The sequence below is a fragment of the Bemisia tabaci genome, chromosome 2 (assembly GCF_918797505.1).
Source record: "Bemisia tabaci chromosome 2, PGI_BMITA_v3".
Lineage (NCBI taxonomy): Eukaryota > Metazoa > Arthropoda > Insecta > Hemiptera > Aleyrodidae > Bemisia > Bemisia tabaci.
Genome location: NC_092794.1, coordinates 9,683,846 through 9,709,559, shown reverse-complemented (window position 1 = coordinate 9,709,559; position 25,714 = coordinate 9,683,846). Strand labels below are relative to the sequence as shown.

The following is a 25,714-nucleotide window of genomic DNA, read 5'->3' as shown; positions in this document are numbered from 1 at the left end:
CGGTCGGCGCACAGCCCGTATCAGCGCCTACAAGACTGCATGAATACTTCTCGCATTGCGCCAAATGCAGTGCAGTCGGTTGGTTGGCCTGAAATACATTTTTTAGCGCGTACACTGGAAAAAAAAAACACATTGGACCTAGAGTCCAGACTCTTGAAAACATCGACAAGAAAAAATACTCTTGATTCCATCGGATTTTTGCTTGAATCATAAGGAACTCGGCTTAAATCAAGAGGCCTCGCCCTTCGATTCTGTGAAAAATTCGCTCCCAAATTCCAACTTGTAACTGCATCAGAAAATCAGTTCGAAGTTTCATCCCGCCGTGAGGATCCGTGCAATTTCGAAACTTCAAACACGTATCTCTCGAAATAGCAAAAGGTGCACTTATGCGCCTTGTCCTCCAAGCCCTTCTATCCAGTGGCGTAGAGTGGAGATACCATGGGGTCTCGACCCCCTTCCCACCCCTTAGCTTCGTTAATTGCACCTTTTTTTACTTTTGGAGGGCAGACATAAAATATTATCAGGGACGTACACAAAATAATGTAAAAGCCCCCCCCCCCCAAAAAGTATTCCTAGCTACGCCACTGCCTCTATCGTTGTATCGACATAGTTCCAATAATCGGGCCACAGGCCTCGCGATCCCTCGACAAGACGTCAATCCGACAACGCGGTGTTCGAATGCCTCGAAAATATATTCGGTGTGCGTCCGCCGTATATTTTGCATCTTGTTCTTATTAATCTCTCCTCGCTAGGATCCCGGCGACACCACGCCGAGGGGGGGGGGGGGTGTTGGGGGGTGGCTGGGGGGGGGGGGGGATAACGCGAAGGATGATAGCGGGATCGCCGCACTCCGACCCGGTGACGATGCACGATCCCATGTCATCTTTTTGCGGCCGATCTTCGAACAAAGACGATTCGCGATGGCTCGCCAATTTTTCTTCTTTTTGCTCGTCGTAGTCGCGGTGGTGCACCGCGCCACGAGCACGGACCCGACGCTTGATTTGTGTCCCGTTCGGTGACAGTGGAGGTCAGCAAATTTGTCCTATCGCCCCGATCTCACCGGCTGGTCCCGCCAGATTCGACGAATCCTCGTTCATCGCCATGTCGATTCTGTATCGATACTTTTGAAGGGAGTAATCGATACCCAAGGTCGTGTTCGTAGTTGACCCTGAAACGGCTCCTTTGCCTTAGGAGGGCCCCATTTGGTTACATTTTGACCAAGGGAATTTTAAAGATTCCCTCAAAATTACACAATAGGACTATGTTGGCCAACCTGAAGTAATATCACGGAAAAAACGATATAGTGCTGAGTACTAACTGTTTAGATCAAATGGAAACAGCTATATAATGGCAGTAGCGCTGAGCCCTGAAACTTTAGGGTCCAGCCCCACAGACTGTAGGTCTCAGCAGTACTGCCATATCAGCTGGCTCCATTTGATCTTAACAGTCTGTTTGTGCTCAGCATTATATCGTATTTTCCGTATATCCAGCTGCATAACTTTGGGAATGGATCCTTCTTATTGGTGAGCTAAATTTAAGGGATGAAAAAGAGACAAAAATGTGGACGAAATTTTCGATGAAACAGAGGTGCGAAAGTGTGACGTCCGTCTGACGTGCGCTGGACGGCACCGCGTTGCGTCCGTCCGCGCTGACCAATTATTAGCGAGCTGCAACCACGGCACCTCGTCACGGAACGCACAACACAGCACACTCAAAGATTTACGAGAACACACTGCTGTGGACATCGTTGCCAACGAACGCAAAAAGCGGCGCTGAACGTCGTGGAGATGGAAGGAGGGAACGTGACGCGAGAAATGACGTCAGTCTACAAAAGCTCAAGATAGAGTCATCAACGAAGAAAAACACCCTAAAATTTTTCTACTTTTAATTATAATTTTATACTATTTCCCATAGCAGAAGAAAAGTTGAAAAAAAAATACCGCAAAATCAATTCTGTAAGCACTCTCTGATGAAGGGATTAAATAAAACACTAACAAATTCTCCATTGGTGTCATACAAGGAATTTATTAGATGTTAATGTTCCAAATTTAAAGACTTTCGAATCATCGTGTTGTTCATGACTCTAGCTCTAGAACCCGAACATGTATGGCTGACTAAAAAGGCGGCCTAGATCTGTAAATTAGGCAACCGGCGTATGTGCTCGTAGATGTACTCGAACATTGCACGGCTCACAATGCCTATTAGCGCTAGGCGAAAGAGTTGTAATTAATTGAATAAAATTAATTTAATTAATGGCTCCCGAAGAGAGGGACGCTCTCTTCTGGAGCTCATTATCTCTTCATCTTCATTAGGTGGGTAATGGGTTTTAGGGAGGTCTTCGCACGGTCACAGGGAAGAGGCCAGTTCAGACGCACCAGCCGGGACGCGCCGAGACGCTCACATCGCCCAACAACGACGTATCTTTATACATTTTCATTGCAAAAACAACATTTGAACTTACAGTAACCGCCCAATTTCACCTTATGAAATACGAATTTTCTGGAATTTTGTGTTTTGTTTTAAGTTTTCAGAAAATTTGATTCAATATCATACTCTACTTGAACGTTTCAACGAAAAATCCGCTTAACACTTCAAATTTTATTCGGTGAAATTTAATAAATTTCGTCTCAGAATAAAATGTATGCATATATGTTTATTATTCTCTTCGTTTCTCATAACGACGCCTTGATACTACTATTCGTGGTCCATGGATGTGCGTGTTGCATGTCAAAAATTGAAGGCGTTTGTCATAACGGCACCGTGAAGTTCCGCCTGACGATTTTGATACTAGCTCTGTTTTTATATCCAATTGTCAATGGCTGATATTAAATATCGATGATGGAAGTCGCAGCACGCTTCTCTTGATTTGAGACGATGCGGGGTTTTTTTTATCGCATTTTATTTTTTCAGAGGGAAAGCGACGAGCATAATTTCTTGGAATCGGCACTGATTTTTCCTTGTCTTACGCAACATATCATGTGAACATTCTCAAACAGTCATGCGCATGTTGTTTTTTTTTTTTTTTTCAGAATAAAAAATAATTCAACTAAAAATAAATTAAACCTTCAGCGGAAATTTTAAAACATCGCAATCATAATACGCGTTATGCAACTTTCACCATCGGCATCGATATGATACAGAGACTGCCAGCGCTACCAAGATTGAAAGGCATCACCTAACCTTTGCACACGGTGTACAATTTCTGCAGCGTTCTATGTCGAGCTTGTCGATACTTTTTTTTAGAACCGCATTGTAATTTTAAAAAAAACCGAGAGTAACAGATGGAAAAAATTGCATTTCATAGGAGCCACGCAAAATCCACGCGTTCCAATAGCTTTGCGTATGAGTGCGTCAAGATATCAAGGCCTCCTCTCTGGTGCCCTGTCACGGAAGAACGTCGTATGAACATTCAATAGGTGCCAAATTTCCCCGGATAAATCATGCATTTCTGAGATAAGGTAATGCATATTTCCTTGGAATTTTCAGATACTTTAGATTAAATTGCGTACAAAACTGTCTGAAATTTTGGAAAATAATACTCGCAATTTACTCGCAATAAATTCGCATTTTATTGGAGGAAATTTGGCAACGCCTAAAGGCTCATACGTCGTTTTCCCTTATCACGGCAGTATGGAGATCGAGTCGCATTGATGAAATTCCGGACAGCGCGCGAAACCTCAGATCCGGCAAGGCCGCTCCAAGTCAGAACTCATCGGCGAAAGACGAGACTAGGAGAATATTTACCTCGAGAAATAAAGGAAGTTTCAACTTCTCAAACACGTATCTTCCATAAAACTGAAAGCGCAAATAAGGAATCGCCTCCCACCCCCGCCCCGGGGACATCAAGTGCAAGCGCAGCGCACATCGAACAACGAAAACAAAAGATCCGTACAACATATAATTACGCACGGATCAGGCCGCCGAGCCGACGGTGGGGCGGGGCGGGGGAGAGAGGTTAAACTGGAGGAATGAATTTGGCGGCGGCGAGGGAAGGGGGCGAGGGCGCAGACGATACAGCAATAAATTCGTACGGTATAAGACGCGTCTCCGAGAGATGTAGAATGAATATTAAAACAAAGATGAAATATAACAAATCGAAATCCCCCGCTCCGCTCCGCGCCGCGCCGCGCTCCGTCGCAAGTTTCATCGCGGGCTCTCTGCGTTTATTATTTGGAAACGTTAAAACTGGAATCGAGTTGCATTTTTGCGAGGGGGTGGCGGGTGGGGGGGAGGGATAAGGGGGAGGGATAGAAAACTTGATGAGGAGAGCGCCCGGGAAACAAGCGCAGACGAAGAGCAGATGGCATCGGTTCGCTTGGCGAGAGACACGAATCCACTGCCGAGTTTCCTACCTTCCCGAAGGAGGATTTTAAGTGGGTCTCGGTGCTTCAGCAGCGGTGAAGGGGCTAAGGCAGGCTTTTAAGTGTCCTTGGAAATTTGGGGAGCAGAGAATATCAGGAAATTAAAAAGAAATTAAAAAAAAAAAACTCCCTGAAGAGGATAGGGGACTTTGGTGACTAGGTGTCGCAGAGCGCCAGAGAGCGGTATAAAAGAGGCTTTATACATACACAAAAGTGAAGAAAACAAGGAAGAAGTAGGGAGGATCTGAGTATTTTTCAATTTTCAGTGCGGAATATACACGTCCGGAATCCGACTGATTGTCGTCTGATCATTGTCACATGGATTTTTACTCTATTTTTGATGATTTCTCAATGAATTTCCCACGATTGAGGAGTAATATCCCTAATGTAGGTAGGGGAAAATTAGGAAAATTTTACTCGCGGATGTTTTTTTCTCAATCAGGAAAAATCAGCGAAATATCAAAAATCTTCGGCCTGAGTAATCCGAGATTTTGCTGATAAAGGCAGGGAGGATCAGAGAAAATTCAGAAAACTTTGCTACACCTGCAAAGGTGTTGGAGTTTGTTAAATACAAATCAAAATTCGAATTTTCGACCATTAGATCTCTTCAATGATGTCTAATTAGGTAGGGTAATCAAAATTTAGCAAGACGCTAATTATCTTTACCACACGATACTTTTTAAGTACAGCTTGAATCGTCAATTTGTGTCGTCATTCAAGGCGACCAGACCCTTTTTCGAAGCGCCTTCTCTCAGGAAGACGCATTCACTGCGGAAGACCGCAGACACCTCCATTCATTAGAATCGAGACCCTCCCGAAATTCCAACGGTGACGGAAGTCAGACCTAACCGAATTTCGCGGAAAAAACGGCAAATCACGTATTCCGCCGTGCCAAGGAAAAACGCCGTATGAGCCATCGGACGTTGCCAAATTCCCTACGGAAAATCACAGATTTTCAGGAAAATTTGCGACAATCTCACTCCAATTTTTCCGAGAATTCTGCTCGTAATCTGATCTGAAAAGTCTGAACATTTCAAGGAAAACTATTTATAACTTTTTTCAAAAATCCATTTTTTCTAATAGGTAATTTTGCAACGTCTGAAGGCGCATACGGTGTTCTTTCTTAGCACGGTAGTATCACAACTCGATGGGAGAATTACTTCAGATTCCTTTCTACCATGTTTCGGCAACGCGAGGCGCAGGGATTCCTGAAAATCGAGGTTACCCGCGACTGTCTAGGAATTCCGCGGTCAAGAATGGAGTCTGAAAGTCGAGCTCGAGAGGCGTCTTATTTTTTTTTTTGGGGGGGGGGGGGTCCTTTTTTTTACTCCTTCGGCAAGGAAGACGAAAGGAGGAATCCGAAAAGTAGGCGAAACGAAGACGGAAGACATTCCAGCTAGACGCGAGACGAAGCCGTGCTTCCGTATGAGGGGGTTCCGTGTTTATTTGGACATGATTCTGAAAGGAACTAAGTCACACGCTAAACCCCTGCACATAGTCCCTTTTAGCATCAATACGTCCAGTTGTTTTCGGCGGTTTTCGGCGGCCTGGACTGCAACGCACGTCGCGGCTGGCGCTCGTGCTTCGCGGCTCGCCACTGAGCATTCCTTTGTGTCTCCTGCTCGCCACACTGTCTGCCACCTTGAACTTGTCTTTTTTCGTCATTGGGTCCCGGAAACAACTATGTTGCCACTACTGCACTGGAAACACAGTAGCTTGGGTCTAGAGTCCAGACTCTTAAAATCATCAACAAAAACGTGTTTTATTCGTGTTGGGCACATTTTTTGGGAAACCCCTGTCAACACTAAAAGTTTGGTTCCGTAAATCCATCCCTGTTTGGACAAGGCCTTCAATTTATAAAAAACGAACGAAAAAATTATAAAAGAACAAACATAAATGTGGTTAAAAATTTTAACTTCCACCGCGCGCCGCGCATACAGCACGGTGTTGACGCAATGCGTGAAGTATTCCTGCAGTCTTGTAGGCACTATGCGTTTCACGCCGACCCCTGCTGACCACACTGTTTGACGCAATGCGTGAAGTATTCATGCAGTCTTGTAGGCGCTATGCGTTTCAAGCCGACTGCTGCTGACCGCAGTGTGTTTGACGCAATGCGTGAAGTATTCATGCGATCTTGTAGGCGCTATGCGTTTCATGCCGACCGCCGCGCCGCTCCGTTCCAGGTCAAATTGCGTGTTTGGTTTCTCTCTTAACTCGACTAATTAAAGGTGTAGTCTCTTGTATCACCGAAAGACGACAAAATTAGAAATTATCATACTTTTACTTTCAGAAAATGAGAGATTTTGTCGCCTTTTCTCGTTTGTAAATTATTTTCTGAATCCGATTGTCTTCTCTCATTTTTTGATACCTACATTCAAAAACATTGCAAAATTTGCCGCCCCCTACATTTTGCCGCCATGAGCCGCGGCCCATGTGGCCACCCCATTAACCCGGCCCTGTTCTCCTCCTTTCTCATAACAACGTCGTGATACCACTATTCGTGGTCGATAAATGTGCGTGTTAGGTCTCAAAAATTGAAGGCGTTTCTCATGACGACGCCTTGATACAACCAGCACCAAAAATTAGAAGTCTCATCTCTACATTAATTTTCCCCTCGTCTCTCATAACGACACCGTGATACCACTATTCGTGGTCTCCGGACGTGCACGTTGCGCTTCCAAAAATTGAAGGCGTTTCTCACTTCATCACTACATTACTTTTCTCCTCGTTTCACATAACGACCCCGTGATACCACTATTCGTGGTCTCCGGATGTGCACGTTGCGCTTCCAAAAATTGAAGGCGCGACGCCAGCTAACGATTCGCTTTTCTCAAGAAGACCAACGGAGGGCATGATATCCATCTCATGAAGGTCACGTTCGATTCGAACCGATCCGCGGTGACATCGGCGGGGCATCGTCCTGACTCTCCGGTTCATTGACGAGAGACGCCCCCCCCCCCCCCTTATTCATAGGCCGACGACGTGATGTCGAGACGAGGTGTGACGCGGTGTCACGCAGGTCTGCGTGGCCGATGGCGATGCCTCTGCGGTGGCGGTAGCGTGCGCTTTTTATTTTAAGACTCCTCCCGGCAGTCACCCCCTCCCCCTCCCCCTCCCCCGGGGCGGCGAAATCGAGCGGGCGGGCGCGGGCGTTCTCATGCTTCAATTGTCGACGTCTCCATTACGGCGACTCGTTAACCCCCATCGGGAGCCAGTCCAAATCGCTTCGATTCCCCTAATTATTCCGTAATCGTCTCCCCCCACCTTAAAGAATCCGCTTCTTCCAGTGGCTTGGCGTGCTTTGCAGTGTATCGATTGATCTGCCATTTAAACCTATGGGTAAGGATCGATGAGCTGGGTGTCCGCAACGAATATCTTAATAATCGATTTTTTATCGTAATTTCAAATGGGGAAATATCGATATAATCGATCATTCACGCATCGCCACTGCAATCGTTGACCTCCGATCGATGACGATTCTGATCCAGGTCAAATGAGGTTTTTCCCACTTACCTAGTCGGGAATGAAATTTTCGACAGGAGCTCGAAAAATTGTGTTATATATGTTGTTTCAACACGTTTTGATCTATCAAAAACTTAAAATGCAGCAAAATTTTGATGGGTTTTTCTCTTCTTTTGTTTCAGGTAAGCTGAAGTCGTGATTTTCTCCATCCATGATTAATTCTGTGTGGTATTCAAATTGATTCTTGGTAAATGCGCATCCTTTCAATTATTTTTTTCAAATATGTTTAACGGTTTGATACACTTACTTTTAATTACTTTTAAGATTATACATTTGTTTGAGGAAGCAGCGCTTTCCTACACTCTATACAATAGGAAACACGACAAAGTTCTTTTCTAGGCCACTTTTCCAACGTTGGCATCCGTGGCTGGTGTGGCGGTTTTTTTTTTTTTTTTCGAACAATATGCTTCTGTCGTCATTGAGTTTCGACTGTGTCGTCTTCCCCCTCCTCCCCTTTGTGGCGCGATTACAATAGCAGACACCGTGAAACTCCCGTTTGGCCCGGGTCTCTCAAAGCGCCTCCCGAAAAGCACAGATAACGTGTTATGTCCCCTACCACGCCGGGAAAAAAAGCCCTCTTGCCAAGAGCCCCTGAAATTTTATAGTTATCTGATCACGACCTCTTATAAGAGTAAAAGCCAACGATTTCGTCGTTTTCCGAACAAAATAACGTAACTCCATTCCGAGGTTGCAAAATCTACCCAAACAACTTGATTTTTTACAAGACTGTATCGGCGCAATCGTCCAAAATTTTTCCAATCATTACTTGAAATCAGAAAAAAAAATTATTCAAATATTCCGCTAGAGATGCCCAAGATTCTCCTAGTAAAAATGCAATTTGTGCGGGGAAATTTGACTACATCTAAATGTAATTACGCTCTTTTTTTAGGGAAACGATGATTTGATGAGGAATAGATTATTCAGGATTACCACAGTCAGGGAAAACCGAGAAATGTGAGGGAATTTAAAAGTGTCAGGGAAAACCTGGAAAAGTCAGGGAAAAATCGTCCAGGCACCTTTATTTCATTTCTATAATGGGTTTGTCGTTTCGCACAACGAATTTGCCTGAAAACTATTTCAAATCATGTCTTTTTAAGCATCTGGCATATCTTCAATTGTCAAGGAAATCGCCAAAATGTGTCGGGTACTTCAGGGAAATGTCAGGGAATTTCATTTTCTGGATTCGGTGGCAACCTTGAATTCATTCTTTTCGTTGCAGAAAAAATTGTCATGAAATCGAAGGATTCTTTTCCGATCCTGAAACTTTTACGACGACAAACTAACACTTGCTTTGTCACAACTAAAATTTTAATGTTGTCCATCTGGCAGCGGCGCGACGGCCGAAGGGATTTTTTTAGGTTCCGATCCCCCCTATTAGTGGTCGCGATCGGTTCGGGAATATTTGGTTTCGGCGCCCCCACCTGCTCCCCTCTCTCAGAACGTTGTTTTTAAGTTTTCTATTTTAGGCCCTGATTTAGCCTCATTTACGTTTCGACGGGCCTCGGTGATTTATCGAGCCGACAGTGAGCGAGTGTTCGTGTGCATGTGTCACATTTTTTTCGGGAACCCACCCGGGAACAGGGGACACAGCGCCGCTTTGGTCTGTCGAGCCACGCTCACGACTCGTTTCACCGAGCTCGGAATAATTTTATCCCAATGTCAATGCTCATCAAAAACATCTACATCGATAGATAAACTTCGTATCACGGAAGTTCCAACTGTTCGGTATACCATAAGTAGTATACCATAAGTAGTATGGTACTCAATGGTACACCACCGGTACATAATGGTATACTTAATGGTACATCATTGGTGCTTAATGGTATACTTAATGGCACACCATCGGTATTTAATAGTACACTTCATGGTATACTTAGACACTAAGTCTCATAGACATCAGTGGCGTGCGTGCTCTGCGATGCATTGATTGATCTGCCATTTGAACCTATGGCAAAGGATCGACAAACAGGATGTCCACGACGAACGCCTTGATAATCGACCTTTTACCATAGGTTTAAATGGCATAACAATCGATATATCGCGATTCACGCCACGCCACTGGTTTTTTTTCTACTGTCCATTCCGAGTCCATAGTGAGAAAACGGTAACTCAAAGAGGATGATACAACTATATCAACCTCAAAGTAGCTCACATTGCATAACCGCCGAGATGAAGGAGCACTCGGTGTTTGACAGAAGCTTCAAGCGGGCGAATATCGAAAGTCGATTCTTCACGCCTCGCCACTGGTAGAGATAGAGGATTGGGAAAATATTCTTCTCAAAAATTAAATTATCATCGGTGACCTTAGTCATTATCTAAAAACTTACTCAGCTTTTTTGGAATTGGCGAAAGATAAAGAAAACAAAGTCAACCCGAGGAAGAGATAAATCATACATTTTTTAAAGTATTCATAAAAATCTGGCCCGGTCCGGCAGTTAAAATAAAACCATAATTTTCCTCTTTTTTTTATCAAAAACGTTTGGCCCACTCCGGTCGTGTATCTACATTTCCCTCTTATCAAATAATCGAGCAGAGAGCTTGCTTAATTCGACGGATTTGATTAATATTTTTTGAGTGACTGTAATTGAATCCAAAGGATGTGACGAGCTCGGAGATTAGATACGGGACAATCCAATACTTGAAAAAGGAAAAGAAAAAAAGAGAAAAAAACCAGGCTGTGATAAGCCGAAACAGACTTTGGCGTCAACGGCGCTAATCAGCAGGAAAGTGGGGAGAAACCCGAAAAAACCGAGGATCCAAATAAGAAACAGATGGCCCCGACTGGAGAGTTTTTATCAATGCGTCAGCGCCGCGGGATCAGTTTTCGCAAAAAAGGAGACATCTGCAACCGCAGCTCCGCGTCCGTGCAGAATCCACGCAGTGATCGGAGATCTGAGTTGGCATCCCGAGAGGACCCGAGGCCGGGAATCGGAGTCGAAAAGGCAAGTCGAAATATATCAATGTAACTTTGACAAATATGATCCATGTCAAGATCCTCCCCTCCCTTGTTATCCCGAGCGACCGGGACTTGTTTCTTCATAATGAATCGCACATTTACGCATCGACACGCAGTTGCCGGTTGAGACAGGCTCTTCCAAGTATCAATACTGCTCTGCTGTCCTTAGCAAAAGCGCCGTAACTCCATTCTAGATTTTTTTAACTTCTACCGACAAAATTTTTAAAAACTGAAAAACTAACGATCATTTATCCTCCTCAATTATAAAATAACTGTGGCATACCATTGAAAATTCACAAAACGAAGTATCGTGGTAATCAAGTTTTCTCGTATGACAGAATAGTTTATGTCGAAGAAAAATGTCAAGTCTTGATTGGAGTTACGGCGGTTTTCCTGTGGACGCCAGTGTTCGTATTATCAGAAGAGAGTCCTTACGCCCACGTTTTCGAAATGTAATTTTCCTTCAAAATTCGGCTACTCCAAATTAAATGAACAGTACTCATTCAAAGGTTATAATTTATCATAATTTTGTCGCTTTTTAATCATGCGAACAGTTTTTAAGAATTTTTTGGAAAATTATTGTAAATTTAATAATTTAATTTAATTTAATTGTTCATTATTGTTAACATTCAGCCGGTCCAACCTCGCTGTCAACTAAACCTGCCGTGCTAAGCAAAAATCGCCGTAAATCCATCAAGATTTCCTGCGTTTTCTGGAACTTAACACTTCATAAAAGAAACGCTTTTTTACCCATGCACCTCAAATTTTCAAATGTCTCAAGTTACGCAAGTTTTTCTGCTGTGATACATTGTTTCCAAAAAATTTAAAATGGCGATTACGGCGTTTTCGCGTTGCACGGCAGAAATCGCCACTATGTTCTCCGCACGTAATCTGTAGTAGTTCTTCGTCCAATTCACGTGAGAATTGCCAAGACAAAGCGTCCGAATACACGCGGCAGAAAGACGAGGAAGCTCGCGTCTCCGGAGAACTAGGTAGCGAGGCGGAGTCTGGGCCGCGCGGCGAAGGATTACGTCATCTCGCCGGGAGACTGGGCGGTTGGGCGGACCGGCTCCACCTCCCGACGACGCAATTTTTCGCCCCGCGACGGAGCCGATCGAACCGATCGACGCCTATCGATGCCCTGATTGGCCGGCGCCGCGCCGCGCGCTGCCCCTCTCGATAGATCACCCATCGACTGTCGATGCTCCGTTCTATTGGTCCGCCGCCGCGTCGCCCGCCTCACCTCCGCCGCTGCCACTGGTCAAGGCTCCCGAGCGCGCTACAAGTTAAACGTTGCGCGCTTCGTGCTCGTCGCTGATAGGTTTAACCCCGTTGGCGGATACGAATCCTATTCTCTCCATTTAAACCCATGAAAATGTATCGATTCGTCGAGGGGCCTGGTGCTCCGATCAGAATCGATTATTTAACGTAGGTTTAAATGGAGGAAATCGGTGTTGCCAAATTGCTGGATCCGCTTCTGCTTAACCCTGCCGTTGCATCGGAGAACGCCGTATAAGGCAGTTCCAGTGGCTTGGCGTGCTTTGCGATGAATCGATTGGACTGCGCTAAGCAGAAAGGAACCGAGTCACATCAGCTATTGCCAAATTTAACCAGGCAATTTAATATTTTACATGATTTGATGGGTAAAATATTGGGGTATAAATATTGGGATGTAAAATATGGGTAAATATTGATAATCGATTATTCATGTCTTGTCACTGTTTACGGCCGCTCAGAAAAATGGTAGTTTGTCCTTTCTCCAGAACTCTCTCCAAAATTTTAGATATAGCTTCATTGTCTGCATGCCATACATCTGTATCTTTATGTTACATAAATATGTATTCATAACAAAATCTAGCACAAATTAGAAAGGTGCAGTCGAATTTTACGAATTTTCTAAAGCTTCCAAAGTCTTTTCGTACATTCTCGAAAATGGAATCATTCAGAATCGTTTTGGAAATCTTCAAAAAATTCTCGAAAAGCCGTAGGAAGACCTTGCTTTTGCTTTTTCCTATGGAAGAAGAAAAAAAATGCATGCCACGCACCCAAGGCAAATGCCTCAAAAATTATCTCTGAGAATCATCATTCATCTTAACCCAATGACTCATTCCAGCAGGAGAGCTTGATGTTGTAAATTTCGCGCGAATTTTCTCCCTCCAATTTTCCGCGAATCTCAAGTCTCCGGCTCGAAACAAAACAATTATCACTGCATGTCTCCCGCAAAAATCTTTCTCTCGCTCACGGCCAGGATTCAGCGAGGCTTCGAAAAGGTCGTTAGCGCACTGCGGTTCGCGGAATGCAGGACCGCAAATTTGCATCGCGATTATAGAATTGCGGAAAAAATCGAACATTGACTTCCGCGCAGAGCAACGAAATGACCGCATATTTAATTGAAATTTCATCACCCCGATGGAACTCATCCTCCTCGGTCGCTGGAAAATGAGTACGCAATTCTAATTGAAAAATTGCATCGATCCTGCCCGCCACACAGTGAACCGAGTCGCTAGGGGCAGTCGGACAAAATTTGGAAACTTTAAACGCTAATAACTCCGTTTATACAAAACTTTGAAGTTATAAAAGTAGTTCCATTGGTTTCCTCGTGAAATTTTCTTCTAGAAACACTCCTTGTAGTTTAAAATGTCACGAAATAAAACGCAAAATTTGTAGTTTTAGTCAAAAATTTCATGTCCGACCTCTCCAGTTGACTCACTCCATTGTGCGACATGACAGCAAAGTTCTCAACAGATTCGCGTTGACGCCTCGCGTCAAAAACACCCCTCTATCGAGCCTCCCCTCAGTGGCGTGGCGAGCTTTGCGATTAATCGATTGATCTGCCAATAGAAACTATGGAAAAGGATCGATAAATAGAGAGTTCGCAACGGACGCCTTAACAATCGATTCTTTAGCATAGGTTCAAATGGGGAAATATCGATAATGGATCGTTCACGCTTCGCCACTCAACGTCACATTTCAACGAATTTGTCACCGGATTCGATTGCGGTCCCAAGTGGTTTCGACAACCGAAATAATTTCAATTGAACTTTTAACTTTGATTCCGTTCCATCCGTAAACTTTTAAACTCACGCGGTTTTTCTCATTTATACAGGGGGATCCAAAACTCCCGCAACACCCCTATAACCCCTAGGGTTTTTGCCGAACTCTCCCAAAAGTCGTTTCCAAAACCTGCAAAGTCCGCCCGATTTTAAATCATTTCACAACTGTTTTTAGAGTTTTTAGCGCTGATTTTTAGCTCATTTATTTCAAATTTATCCATGCTTTTAAAGCACGGATTATTCAAAAGTGCGACGGCATAAAATGATGTGGAAAGTTTCGTTTTGTCGAATTTGGAGAAAATTGGTATTTTTATCGAATCTGCCTCGATCATATTCGAATTTTAAATCATTTTATAATTTTGCAATTTTGCATATTTCCCGACTCCTAGAAGTGATTCTTGCAGCAGCCGCTCTGAGCTTTGTCCATTTAAATTCATTTTAAATAATCGATTCGATTCGAGAAAGTCTGTTTCGATAGATATGGATCGTTATACATGCATTCAATCGGAGGTAATCCAGCAGTGGCGTGGCGTGCTTTGCGATTTATCGATTGTTATGCCATTTAAACCTATGGAAAAGGATCGATAAACAGGGTGTTCGCCGCGAACACCTTAATAATCGATTATTTGCCATAGGTTTCAATGCCACAACAATCGATTTATCGCAAAGCACGCCACGCCACTGTAATCCAGTGTTGCCAACTTTTGAACAATCGCCACTGCCGTCACCGCGGAGTTTCCATTCTGCGGTCGGGCGTTTCCGATTCGAGGCCGAAGCTTTTACGCGGTTAATTTATTCAGATTCAAGATATTAACTATGAACAGTAACTTTCGAGCGAGGAGAGGGAGTCGGGCGGGGGGGGGGGGGGGGGATCAACCAGTATCAGTGCATTCGCAGAAAATAAACAACGAAAAAAACGTCGGAATCGGATGGAGACAGCAGCCACACCGCAGAGGGGTCAGAAAAAAAGTTTCAGGGGTCTTGCGAGCCCTGCCGGATTTCCGAAGACATTAGTATCCCCTCCTCGTCTCCCGGGGCGAAACGCGCGGGTTTCAGCGTTCGTCGGGCAACGCCGCTTACGCCAAAACCGGAAGCAGCGGCCATAAATCACTTTGCAATCTCTCGGATAAGAGAAATTAAAAACGAGAAAAAAGCGGTAATAATGATAATCCTAATGAAAATTCTTCTATCGAAAATATTCATATCCGGTCGCTGTGAGTCATTACTCTTGCCGCGGTCTCCCCGCCCCTTGGCGAAAATTTGAGCAATCGAGTAGAATGCGTAATATTTTGTGCATTGTGCGCAATCGCTTTACGTGAACGTCGCAGGTCAGATCGAGCGTTTTGTGAAATGCCCCGGAGAAAGGTCGAATTTTGAAGACTTACCAAGTTGTGGATGTGGCTGATGTGTACACTGGAAAAAACCACATTGGATCTAGAGTCCAGACTCTTAAAAACATCGACAAGAAAAAATGCTCTTGATTCCAACAGACTTCAGCTTAAATAATTGACCAAGCCTCTTAATTTGAGCGGATTTCCTTTTGATTTAAGCTTAAATCTGATCGAATCAAGAGTATTTTTTCTTGCAATGTTTTCATGAGTCTGGACTCTAGATCCAATGTGTTTTTTTTCCAGTGTGCGCGCTAAAATATGCGTTTCAGGCCAACTAACCGACTGCACTGCGTTTGGCGCAATGCGAGAAGTATTCATGCAGTCTTGTAGGCGCTGATGTGGGCTGTGCGCCGACTGTTTGACTGTTTGGCGCAATGCGAGAGGTATTCTTTCAGTCTTGCAGGCGCTAATGTAACGCTAGCGCTAAGCAACGAAACTCATGATATTATGTTTATGTGTCAGGTCGATTATTGAAATTGATAGACGCAGACTAAGCACTGGAAAAAAAACACATTGCATTTAGAGTCCAGACTCTTAAAAACATCGACAAGAAAAAGTACTCTTGATTCAATAGAATCTAGCTTAAATAAAGAACCAAGCCTCTTAATTTAAGCGGATTTTGTTTTGATTCAAGCAAAAATCCATCAGAGCCATGGCAATATATCGCCATGCTACTGGATTTGAAAGTACGAAAATGTGCCGAAATGACATTTCGCAGAACGTTGGTGTGCTAACTGTCTCCCATTCAAGCGCAGGACCTAGACGAGGAGTGGGAGGGAGGGCGAGGGGAGGAAGTGCAACATTTCGGTAGTAAGTAACACTGCATGTAAGCAGTCTGTGAACAGGGCCATTTTCACGACAGAGGCATGAAGTTAAGTACGTCGCCGCTAGTTTTGCCGGAGCGCGAAGCGCGAAAAAAAAGAGCAGCTATTAAAACCACTTCAATTACTCGTGCGAGATTGCGAAACTTGAACCGCGATGGGGGGGGCGGTCGGGCGGGGTGAAGTAAATATCACCGTCACACGATTGGAGGGGAGGAAGGGGGGTTGCGGCGCGAGAAGGAAATGAATGGAACGGTTTATATAAATATGAATGCTGGGTCAATTAAAATGTAAAAAAAAGAGGGAGAGATCAAGACGGTGAAAGCATCAAAGACGGTGTGCAAGTTGCCATTTCGCTCGCAAATGCAGTTGCATTGTCGAGAGTAGGGAGCGGCAAAATTTCACGAAATTTAAAAGCCTTAAATTGCACACGAGATAACACAAGGCGTAGCCAGAAATGTCTGAAATTTCGAAAGGCATTGAAAAATAAGTTTCGACCCACGGATACCATCAGCAAAAAGCTAAAGAATTATTAAACTCTGGAAGAATTTTTGGACACAATATTTGCATTTATTGCTCATTATTTACTCAATAGGTAGAAAACATATAAACATGCCAAAACGAAGCTTTTAAAAAATGTTCGGTGTCTATGAGTATAGGGGATGCATTCCATCTTCCGAGAATGATTGTTCCACATTTTTTAATAGATTCATAGCCTCATGCAATTTCATTGAATATTTCACGAAAATGCTTCTTGTCACTTTGATAGCGAGCAGCAGCTATCACACATCGGAGACTCGTATAATGCGTTCAATGCATTCGTTAAGTGATAAGTATCATTTTCACAATGTGGAGTTTTTTTCTACCACCCATTCCGAGTCCATAGTGAGGAATCGGTAACTCGAAGGGGGTGATACAACTATATCAACCTCCAAGTAGCCCACATTGCATAACCGCCGGGATGAAGGAGCACTCGGTGTTTGACAGAAGCTGCTGTTACACGCGTTATCCGACCGACACCCGTCTGGCCGTGTGTGTCAGAATGTAAATGTTCGATCTCCGGTCACACCAAAAATAATGTTTCGAAAAACTCATCCTCTGCAACCTTGAGGCGTAACTGTACAAATAATTTCATCGAATTTCGATACAATTTCATTTTTGACGCAATGCGGCCAATGTGATGCTCGAGATTTAACCACCGACTTGGCAACCGAGCGTCGCTAAATTTAATGCAATTTTCTTTTGAGATTCTCCTCCATTTCTTTTCAATTAGAGGCCTCTCACGAACTGTTGTCTTAGTTTGAACAATGTCTCGTGGTCGGAGAGGAAAAAAGGGAGAAACCAGTAGGAACGATGATCGTCCTTATAATGGGTGCTCCTATTTTCGCGCTGAATAGCCCTTGACTGAGTGGCGAGGCGTGAATGATCGATTATCGGTATTTCTCCATTTGAAGCTATGGTAAAGAATCGATTATCAAGGTGCTCGTTGCGAACACCCTGTTTATCGATCCTTTTCCAATGGTTTAAATGGCAGATCAGTCGATATATAGTGGTGGATTGGAGGGTATGCGTCATATACATTCATCTACCGTGCAGCTTTTGTCAAACAGTAGGCGCTCCTTCATCTCAGCGGTTATGCAATTAGTGCTACTTCGAGGTTGATATAGTTGTATCACTCTCTTCGATGATTCGGTTTCAGGCAGTCCTTTTGTTTACGATTTAAGTTAGGCCAATCCCTATTCTGACACGTTTGATGTTAGCTCTGCTTTTCTATTCGAGTCCCTGTGACATGTAAAAAATAATTCATTCCAAAATGTATGGTGAAATAGCAGAGCCTCTACAGCACTTGTGGAGAAATTGCCCTCGCATCTTTAACTATGGCTTTGATTCAAAACGACAGAGGAGTATGTTCGCCTAAAATTGTTTTTAGTGCATTTTCCGAATTATAATTTTTCTTCTCGTTTTACGTATACCGGATGAGCACTTCGGTCCAATTTTGATAAGCAACCATGAAGAGTTCGTTCACTCGCCCTTCTTCATCAAAACCCCTTCAATTGGAGGTTCGGGAAAGGGGAAGGGTTTGGCATTGGCAGTTCGAATTGAGAGAACTCTGAGACAGCGGTGCCAATAATTCCATATCCTTCGAAGACAACCGTTGTAAAGGATGCCACAATATTTACGTCTTACCTCCTTAATTAAGCATTTTTAATGTTTATTACACATCTCTATCTCCTGGTCTGATAAGATGTAGAAACTCCTAATACAATGAATGAGCATTTCTTGGCTATTATGAACTACGCTTTTTTCTGCCTCTTTCTCTGAAGCTTTTCTCTATCATTTATTAATTATTATTTATCTAGTTTTGAGCCCATTCCATTTCTTTTTTTTACATTACGTAGCAAAGAAATTTATGAGTACAAGTTCCTTTTCTTTATCTTCTAATATTGATTTTTATGCAATATTAGAGAGAGAAGAAACGAATGATGCTTTAATAATCTTTTCATCTTTTCTTTTTTCCACATATCGTCTTCCATTTTCTTCCTATTTCCCTTTCATTTCTCTTTTCTCAGTTAGCCCTGCCGTTCACTATTTCAAAATGTGCGAAAATAAAACTTGAAAATCCTCCTCTTTACTTGCCAAGCCCCCATAAACGAAAGATATCCCTCACAGCAAGGCTCTCGAGTCCAAGTGGTTTATTTATCGTTTCATCGACAATGTTGTTGTTGTGTAGTGTTTTTTTTTCAACGCGTGTGGAGGCTGAAGGGCCGAGCTGGCAGCCGGGCGCGTCGCGACCCCGCAGAAAACGGGGCGGCAAGATATTTCCCACCGGATGCCTCGGGTATTCATTCATCAACCAACGCCAATCTGCATATCACGCGGAGAGGTTGGGGTCCCGCGGATCGCGGGAGGAGGGGGAGGTTTTGGGTAATCTGTTCCGTTCGAAGGGACTCTCCGCTCGCTTCGTTTTTGTTCTAGACTCCTGATCTTCACCCCCGATCTCCTCCCTCCGCCCCCACCCCCGAGGATGTTCTTTTTATTTTAAATCGCAATCGAACGGGGCGGGCGGAGGGACGTGTGTGTGCATTTTCGGGAAGAGCTGCGACTATCGATTCAACCGGATTGATCGTCATTAATCTGCTCCCGTTGCATATCCTCGCTTCAACCGTTCACGGTCAAGCGTTGTTGCCGCTTTGTGCTCGTTTAGTTTTCAGTTTACACTGGAAAAAAACACACTGGATCTAGAGTCCAGACTCTTAAAAACATCGACAAGAAAAAATACTCTTGATTCAATCGGATTTTTGCTTAATTCAAAAACCAAGCCTCTTAATTTGAGCGGATTTCCTTTTTGATGTAAGCAAAAATCTGATTGAATCAAGAGTATTTTTTCTTGTCAATGTTTTCAAGACTCTGGACTCTGCGAGCCAATGTGTTTTTTTATCCAGTGTTTCTTTTGACTGGAACTAGTGGCGTGGCATGCTTTGCGACAAATCGATTGATCCGCCATTTAAACCTATGGAAAAGGATCGAGAAATAGGGTGTTCGCAAAAAACACCATGGTATAATCGATTTCTTACCATACCTTCAAACGGGGGAATATAGATAATCGATCATTCGCGCTTCGCCACCGCCTGGAGCATTCATTTCGAATTTTCAGAGATTACCCTCTTAATTTAATCTGAAGTATCTGAAAATTTTAGGGGGAAAACCATGAAAATCACGTTTTCTTTCTTTCTCTCTCCCGTCAAGTTACTATGGAAAAACTCATCGCTTCGAGAACATTTTTTCATCGTAAAGTACACTCATAGTATTCAAGTAGCGGATTTGATTACATAGACGACTCTGGGGCTTTTTTTAGCGAGTAGAACCAAAATCATATAAGTAAAGGAAATAGGATTGTAGTTGCGAAAAGAGGAATCCGAAATGTAACAAAACTGTACCTAATTAATTTATTGTTAAAAATAATAATATACACGTAAAAAAATCAAGCAAGGTGTTCGATTTTCGAATACAGGAAACCCCGATCCCTCGCTTATGCATCAAATTCGTCATTTTCAATACATCCCTTTCATAAGAATTTCGATAAGAAATCGAAGGGTAGCGCTTAATCCCGCACTCAGAACACCAATCGGAGGCGACCCAGCTCTACTCGGCAACGCGGATCTGGCATAGCCGTAGCCTCCTTTTTTCTTCTCCTTTACCCCTCTGTTTTTTCCTCTTTCAATTACCCCCTCCCCCTCCGCCTCGCCGCGTCCGTGCGGTGGCTTCGCGGATGTCTCCTTTGTCCGGCTCGGAGGTTCGACATGGAAATCGGGAAATAATGTCAACTTGGCCGCTCTTTCAGATTCAGATTCGGAGATCGGGGTCTCGGCTGGGCTCTTTGTCCGAACCAGGAAGTCTCTGACAGAACCCCTTCCCCCTCCTCGTGCCCCCCCCCCCCCCGACAGAGGCTCACCCCCGCGCGGATCGAACTGTTCCTCCGCGAGCTCAATGAACGGAATTATAGTTCATTCATGATCGAACGAAGCCTCCGAAGAATAGGCTCATCTCCGACCGAAATCCTCGGTCGATTTGTACCGAGTCTCAGAGGAGCGAGCCATCTTGGATCAAGATCGAACCGTGAAAAAAAGTTTTGAAGTTTACTCTCCCGTACTATAGATCAATGCCCAGAGGCGGATCCAGCAATTTGGCAACACCGGGTTTTCTCAATTTAAACCTATTCTAAATAATCGATTTTTGTCGGAGCACCTGGCCCCTCCAAGAATCGATACATTTCCATAGGTTTAAATGGAGAAAATCCGGTGTTGCCAAATTGCTGGATTTGCCAATGTCAATGCCTATTTTTACAATCAGAATATTGTCTCTCGGCTCGGAATTTTCACAGAAGAAATTTGCGGTTGGTGAAGCTCAAAAAAGAATTCGAGGAACTCGTTTTCCAATTCCGTCAACGGCGAAAAAAAAATCAGATTTTTTTTGCTTTCTACTGGATACGTATTTTGTGAGTCTCCGAATGGTGCTTGCCTCCTTAAGTGAGAGTTTCGGCCGTTTGAGGAGAGTTCAAGCATTTCTAAATGAAAATTTCACTAATTTTTCTTGTTTAATTTGACGCAAAAGTTAGCGATATTGATAAAAAATTCAATTGTTTGAGTCAATGTTGCAACCTTTAAATTGAGACGACGAATTCAGCTCGGAACTTGCGTTGGGTCCAGCATGAAAGAATCAAGAGAAGAAATTTCACCCTTCCCTCCAGGTGTGAAGCGTGAATGATCGATTATTCTCCATTTGAGACCGTGGTAAAGAATCGATTATTTAGGTGTTCGTTGCGAACACCCTGTTTATTGATACTTTTCCGTAGGTTTAAATGACAGATCAATCGATATATCGCAAAGCACGCTGGGCCACTGCTCCCCTCTCATCTAGCTCCTCTTCAAGTCGATTGACGTAACCTACAATAAAGGCGGTTCCAAGGCCAGGGGCAAGTCAAACAAGGAGGGCCAATGTGAGAATTGGACGTATTTCTATCAAACAGAACTATGTGCATTAAGACATGAGCCATGAGACCCATAAGAATATATGCAGAGCAGAGCTCACGTCATAATGCACATAGTTCCGTTTGGCAGAAATACGTCCAATTCCAACAACGCGCAGGGAAGGAACCGTAGCGCGGCGGAAGCGTTTCCATTTTGTGGGAGGCGAAAAGGCGGTCGGAGATTTTGTTAAAAAAAGGAAGCGATCGGCGTTCCATTGGAGAATCGACGGGCGCTTTATTCGGGAACCACCCCGAAAATATCGGAAAACCACCCCTCTCGCCATTGTCGCGGAACGGGCTCTTCGCGTCCGAATCGCGCGCTCCCACCCCTCCCCTTTCGGCGGGCTCGTCTACCTGGCGAGCCGCCCGATTGGCCGCCGCCGCGATCGGGCTTGTGATTGGGTCTTCGACGCCGATCGAGGCGATCGGATACGCCGATACCAGGTGTGCTCTGATTTCGCCCCGCAGCCAGGTATCCAGCTCCGCTCTTGCCAAGTTATCGTCTTACACTGTCGTGCTAAAGAAAAACGCCGTATCAACATTCGAGAGTTGCCAAATTGTCTCTTAGAAAATATTTATTTTTGGAAAACTTCATGAATGTTTTTCCTTGAAATGTTCAGACACTTCAGATCGAAGTGCGAACGGAATTCTCCGAAATATTTGAGGAAAAATATTCACAAATTTTCTTGTAAAGTCGTGATTTATCGAGGGAAATTCGGCCACGCCTGAAGGCTCATACAGCGTTTTTCCTTAGCCCGGCAATACACGACGGACTCGCAGAGACAAAACGAATCTTTTTGTTTACATGCAGAGGTTACAAATAGAGAACCGGGAAAGTCGGAGTATGGACGTATTTCTATCAAACGGAACTTTGTGCATTAAGACATGAGCCCTGCGTCCCACAAGAATAAATGTATAACAGGGCTCACGTCATGATGCTAATAGTTCCTTTTAACAGAAATCTGTCCATTAGTGACCGCAATTACAGACCCCTTCCCCCTTTTCCTTCATTTTCCAAAATAATGAGAAAGTTCTGTTCGAAGGCCAGGAAGCGTTAGGTAATTTGAAACTAGAGAAGGTATGGAAAGCGCGGTTCCAAAGCAATTCAATTTTTTTTAAAAAAAAAACTAAAACATTGCTCAAACCCGTTTTAAGCCCGTGGTTTTGAAAATATTTGCCGCGCATGATGTGAGAGGCGTCATCGGAAGAGGGGGGATGCCCCATAGCGGGGAGCCCGGATCCCCTCGATCATCGAACAGACACCATCAGCGCACAACTTAGCTGACCGGGGGGAGGGGGGATAAGACCCCCCTAATCCACCGATTGGGGGACCTCGACCGTCGCCGCCATCGTTACACTCGAAAGGGCATTGTAATAGCACTTCAAGGTTGCGTTCAAACACCGGTGAGTCCTAACTACTCGCCATTCGCGGGCATTTGGGTGAGAAACTAGTTTTAAAGCGATTCTTCTGAATGAATTTCTCGCCTGTGTGGGAGATTTAAGCATAGATGCTTTGGGTGCACAAAAAAAATTAATTTTTTTTTTTTTTTTAAACAAATCTATGAGGTAAAATATTGGAGTGTTCACCTTATTCTTCCCTGAAGTGCTCAGCTGGTAGGGAGCGGTTTTTGATTTCAACTTGCCTCTAGAATTCTAGTATACTGAAGCAATGTGTTCAAATGTATATTAGAGTTTGTTTTTAATTGTAATTTTCTTTTGTTGCAGCGCGCCACTTTGGCGGAGAAGGAGGTTAGCTCGTTAAAAGAGCAACTTTCCTCCCATCACCCCCTAAACCATCACGATAAAATGGCCGGATCGCCGACGTCGCAAGATGACGTCAATCGTTCCGGCGCCGAAGAGCTCTCGGCCAAAGATAAAGAGGTAAGCTACAAACAACCGTGCCACTTCCATTAGAGATACCTATTGTTGATACTTTAAAGTTTGACTGCTTTTCACACCCCAACCTAACAAAATTTGCTCCTATAGCAAGAAGAGGAGTCAAAGAGGTAAAATTTCAAAAAATGTCCGAAAATGCCCTTAAACCGTTTAAAACTGACCCTTATTACCCGGAAAAAGGTCAACTCTCAAATACTCTCCCCAATAATATATAATGTATCTGTCGCAGGCAAATAGTCAAATCAGGCATTTTATCAAATGCCTAGGCAGGTACCCAAATTTTTAGAGTTTACGAGGTTTTTATGTTTTCACATAGAACTTCCAACTTTTCAATATTTTGAGACTGAACATCCGTCAAAGTACAAACTGTTATTGTGTTTCCCGTTCAAAAATGCTCCGCATGTTCCTTCAACCGTCCAAATTGTGACAACTTTTTACTTTATGAAATGCTGCATATTTTGAGATAAATTTGCATTTAAGGACCAGAAAGAACGTATTTATGATCTTATGAAGCAAGTTTTTTGTACAGAATTCTTTCCCACACGATCAAAGAACTATTTTGTCCACGGTCAGCAAAAAAATCAGAATTTCAGTCTAAGTAAGAATATTTGACTATTTGCCTAGGCATTTAATAAAATGCCTGATTTGACTAATTGCCTGCGACATATCCTTCAATAACCTGCACACGTTGTGTACAGACACTATCTGAACCTCATGGAAGTTTTCTGCGTTTATTCGAACGTGAACGTATTCACGCATTAATTCTCGGGATAACGTCTCCGCACTCACACACACACTCACACGTCTCGCGGTCGCATCTTTTTTTACACGTTTACGACCGCGACTTTCTAAAGGCAGCGTCCGGCGCCGCGACTAAACGGTCATAAAAAAAAGCCGTGTATCTTTTCCTGCCGCCTCCCCCTCGTCCCGCAGAGCCCGCAATCGCGGGGGCCCAAAAATTGGGAGCTGCTAGTTCCTGCCGAGCTATTAAATCCCGTTTTATGACGGCTCCCATACATACTGAAATAATTAAGAGAGGTGCGCGCTGTCTCGGGCGCAGTTGCGGGGCCGCGGAAAAGTGTTCACATCCCCCGGGGAAAAGTGGAGCAAGTGCTGTAAAAAGCTCCTCAAGTGGCAGCTGCGTGGTTCCTGTTGCCACATCGAAAAGGATGTACTATGCCCTGATTTTACAGACGGTGCTTCCATTTCCCGGGCTGAATTCCGAATTTCAAAGCAGTGGCGTGGCGTGCTTTGCGATATATCGATTGATCGGTCATTTAAACCTATATAAAAGTATCGATAAACAGGGTGTTCGCAGCGAACACCTAAATAATCGATTATTTACCACAGCTTCAAATGGGGAGATATCGATAGATCGCAAAGCTTGCCACGCCACTGTTTCAAAGCTTTTCCCGAAATTTTCAATTTTCGCTCGTAAAATTCCCGGGATTTTGGAGTTTTTTGTCGATTTTTCTATCAAAGTTCATGATTATTTTTCAAAATCAAATTTGATAATTTTCTTATCAAACTTGACAATGATGATATGACAAAAGGATAAAAGGAATATTTGACGCCTCACCATAAAATTTGATTTTAAGACATTTTCTTAAAAAAAAATCTCGTATCTACAATTACGAAAAGCTCTGAAAAAAAAAAAATCCAAGTGCAGTTGCTCAGAACAGAGGACGGCTAATTTTTACTAGATCTTCTGCTGGTACTTTATTTTTTACATCGCCTTTCAAAGGTCGGAAAAACTGAACCTATTTTTCGATTCAATTTCCTTTTGGAGTAGTATTGTCTTTCGATGAAACTGAACTGATGCGCATAGTAAAAGTTAGCATTATTTTTCAATGTTCACCACTGTGTTGCGAGTCATAACATTCCTCCTGTTATGTGCATCCGTGTTTTTCGTGCACTTTTAATGTTTGATTTTATTCGTCTCCTCTCACGTGCGCACGTGGGGGGGGGGGGGAGCGGGGGCTGCCGTTTTTGGACCCTCTCCCTTTTTTTTTAATCCAGGAGGCAGAAGTTGATGAAGGGAAATTTTTCGATGAATAGCTGCATTGGATCAATGCACTTGCACCGCGCTCATTGAGGCAGCGCGAATGTTTTTCAAAAGTGAAATGAGGGGTAAAAAACCAAGAAAACCCTCAATACTCACTTCGAATGCACGCTCACTTAGCTCTG

General features: G+C 43.7%; 1 protein-coding gene across 6 annotated transcripts in view; it reads left to right on the top strand.

Moving 5' to 3' along the window:
- LOC109040165 (homeobox protein, cut) overlaps positions 1–25,714 on the top strand; it is a 157,587-nt gene that overhangs the window by 50,174 nt on the left and 81,699 nt on the right. For all 6 annotated transcript variants that reach the window (XM_072296667.1, XM_072296671.1, XM_072296669.1 and 3 more), the window contains exon 3: positions 23,357–23,512. In XM_072296667.1, the coding sequence (XP_072152768.1) occupies positions 23,357–23,512 (156 nt within the window). The remainder of the gene's footprint in view (positions 1–23,356; positions 23,513–25,714) is intronic.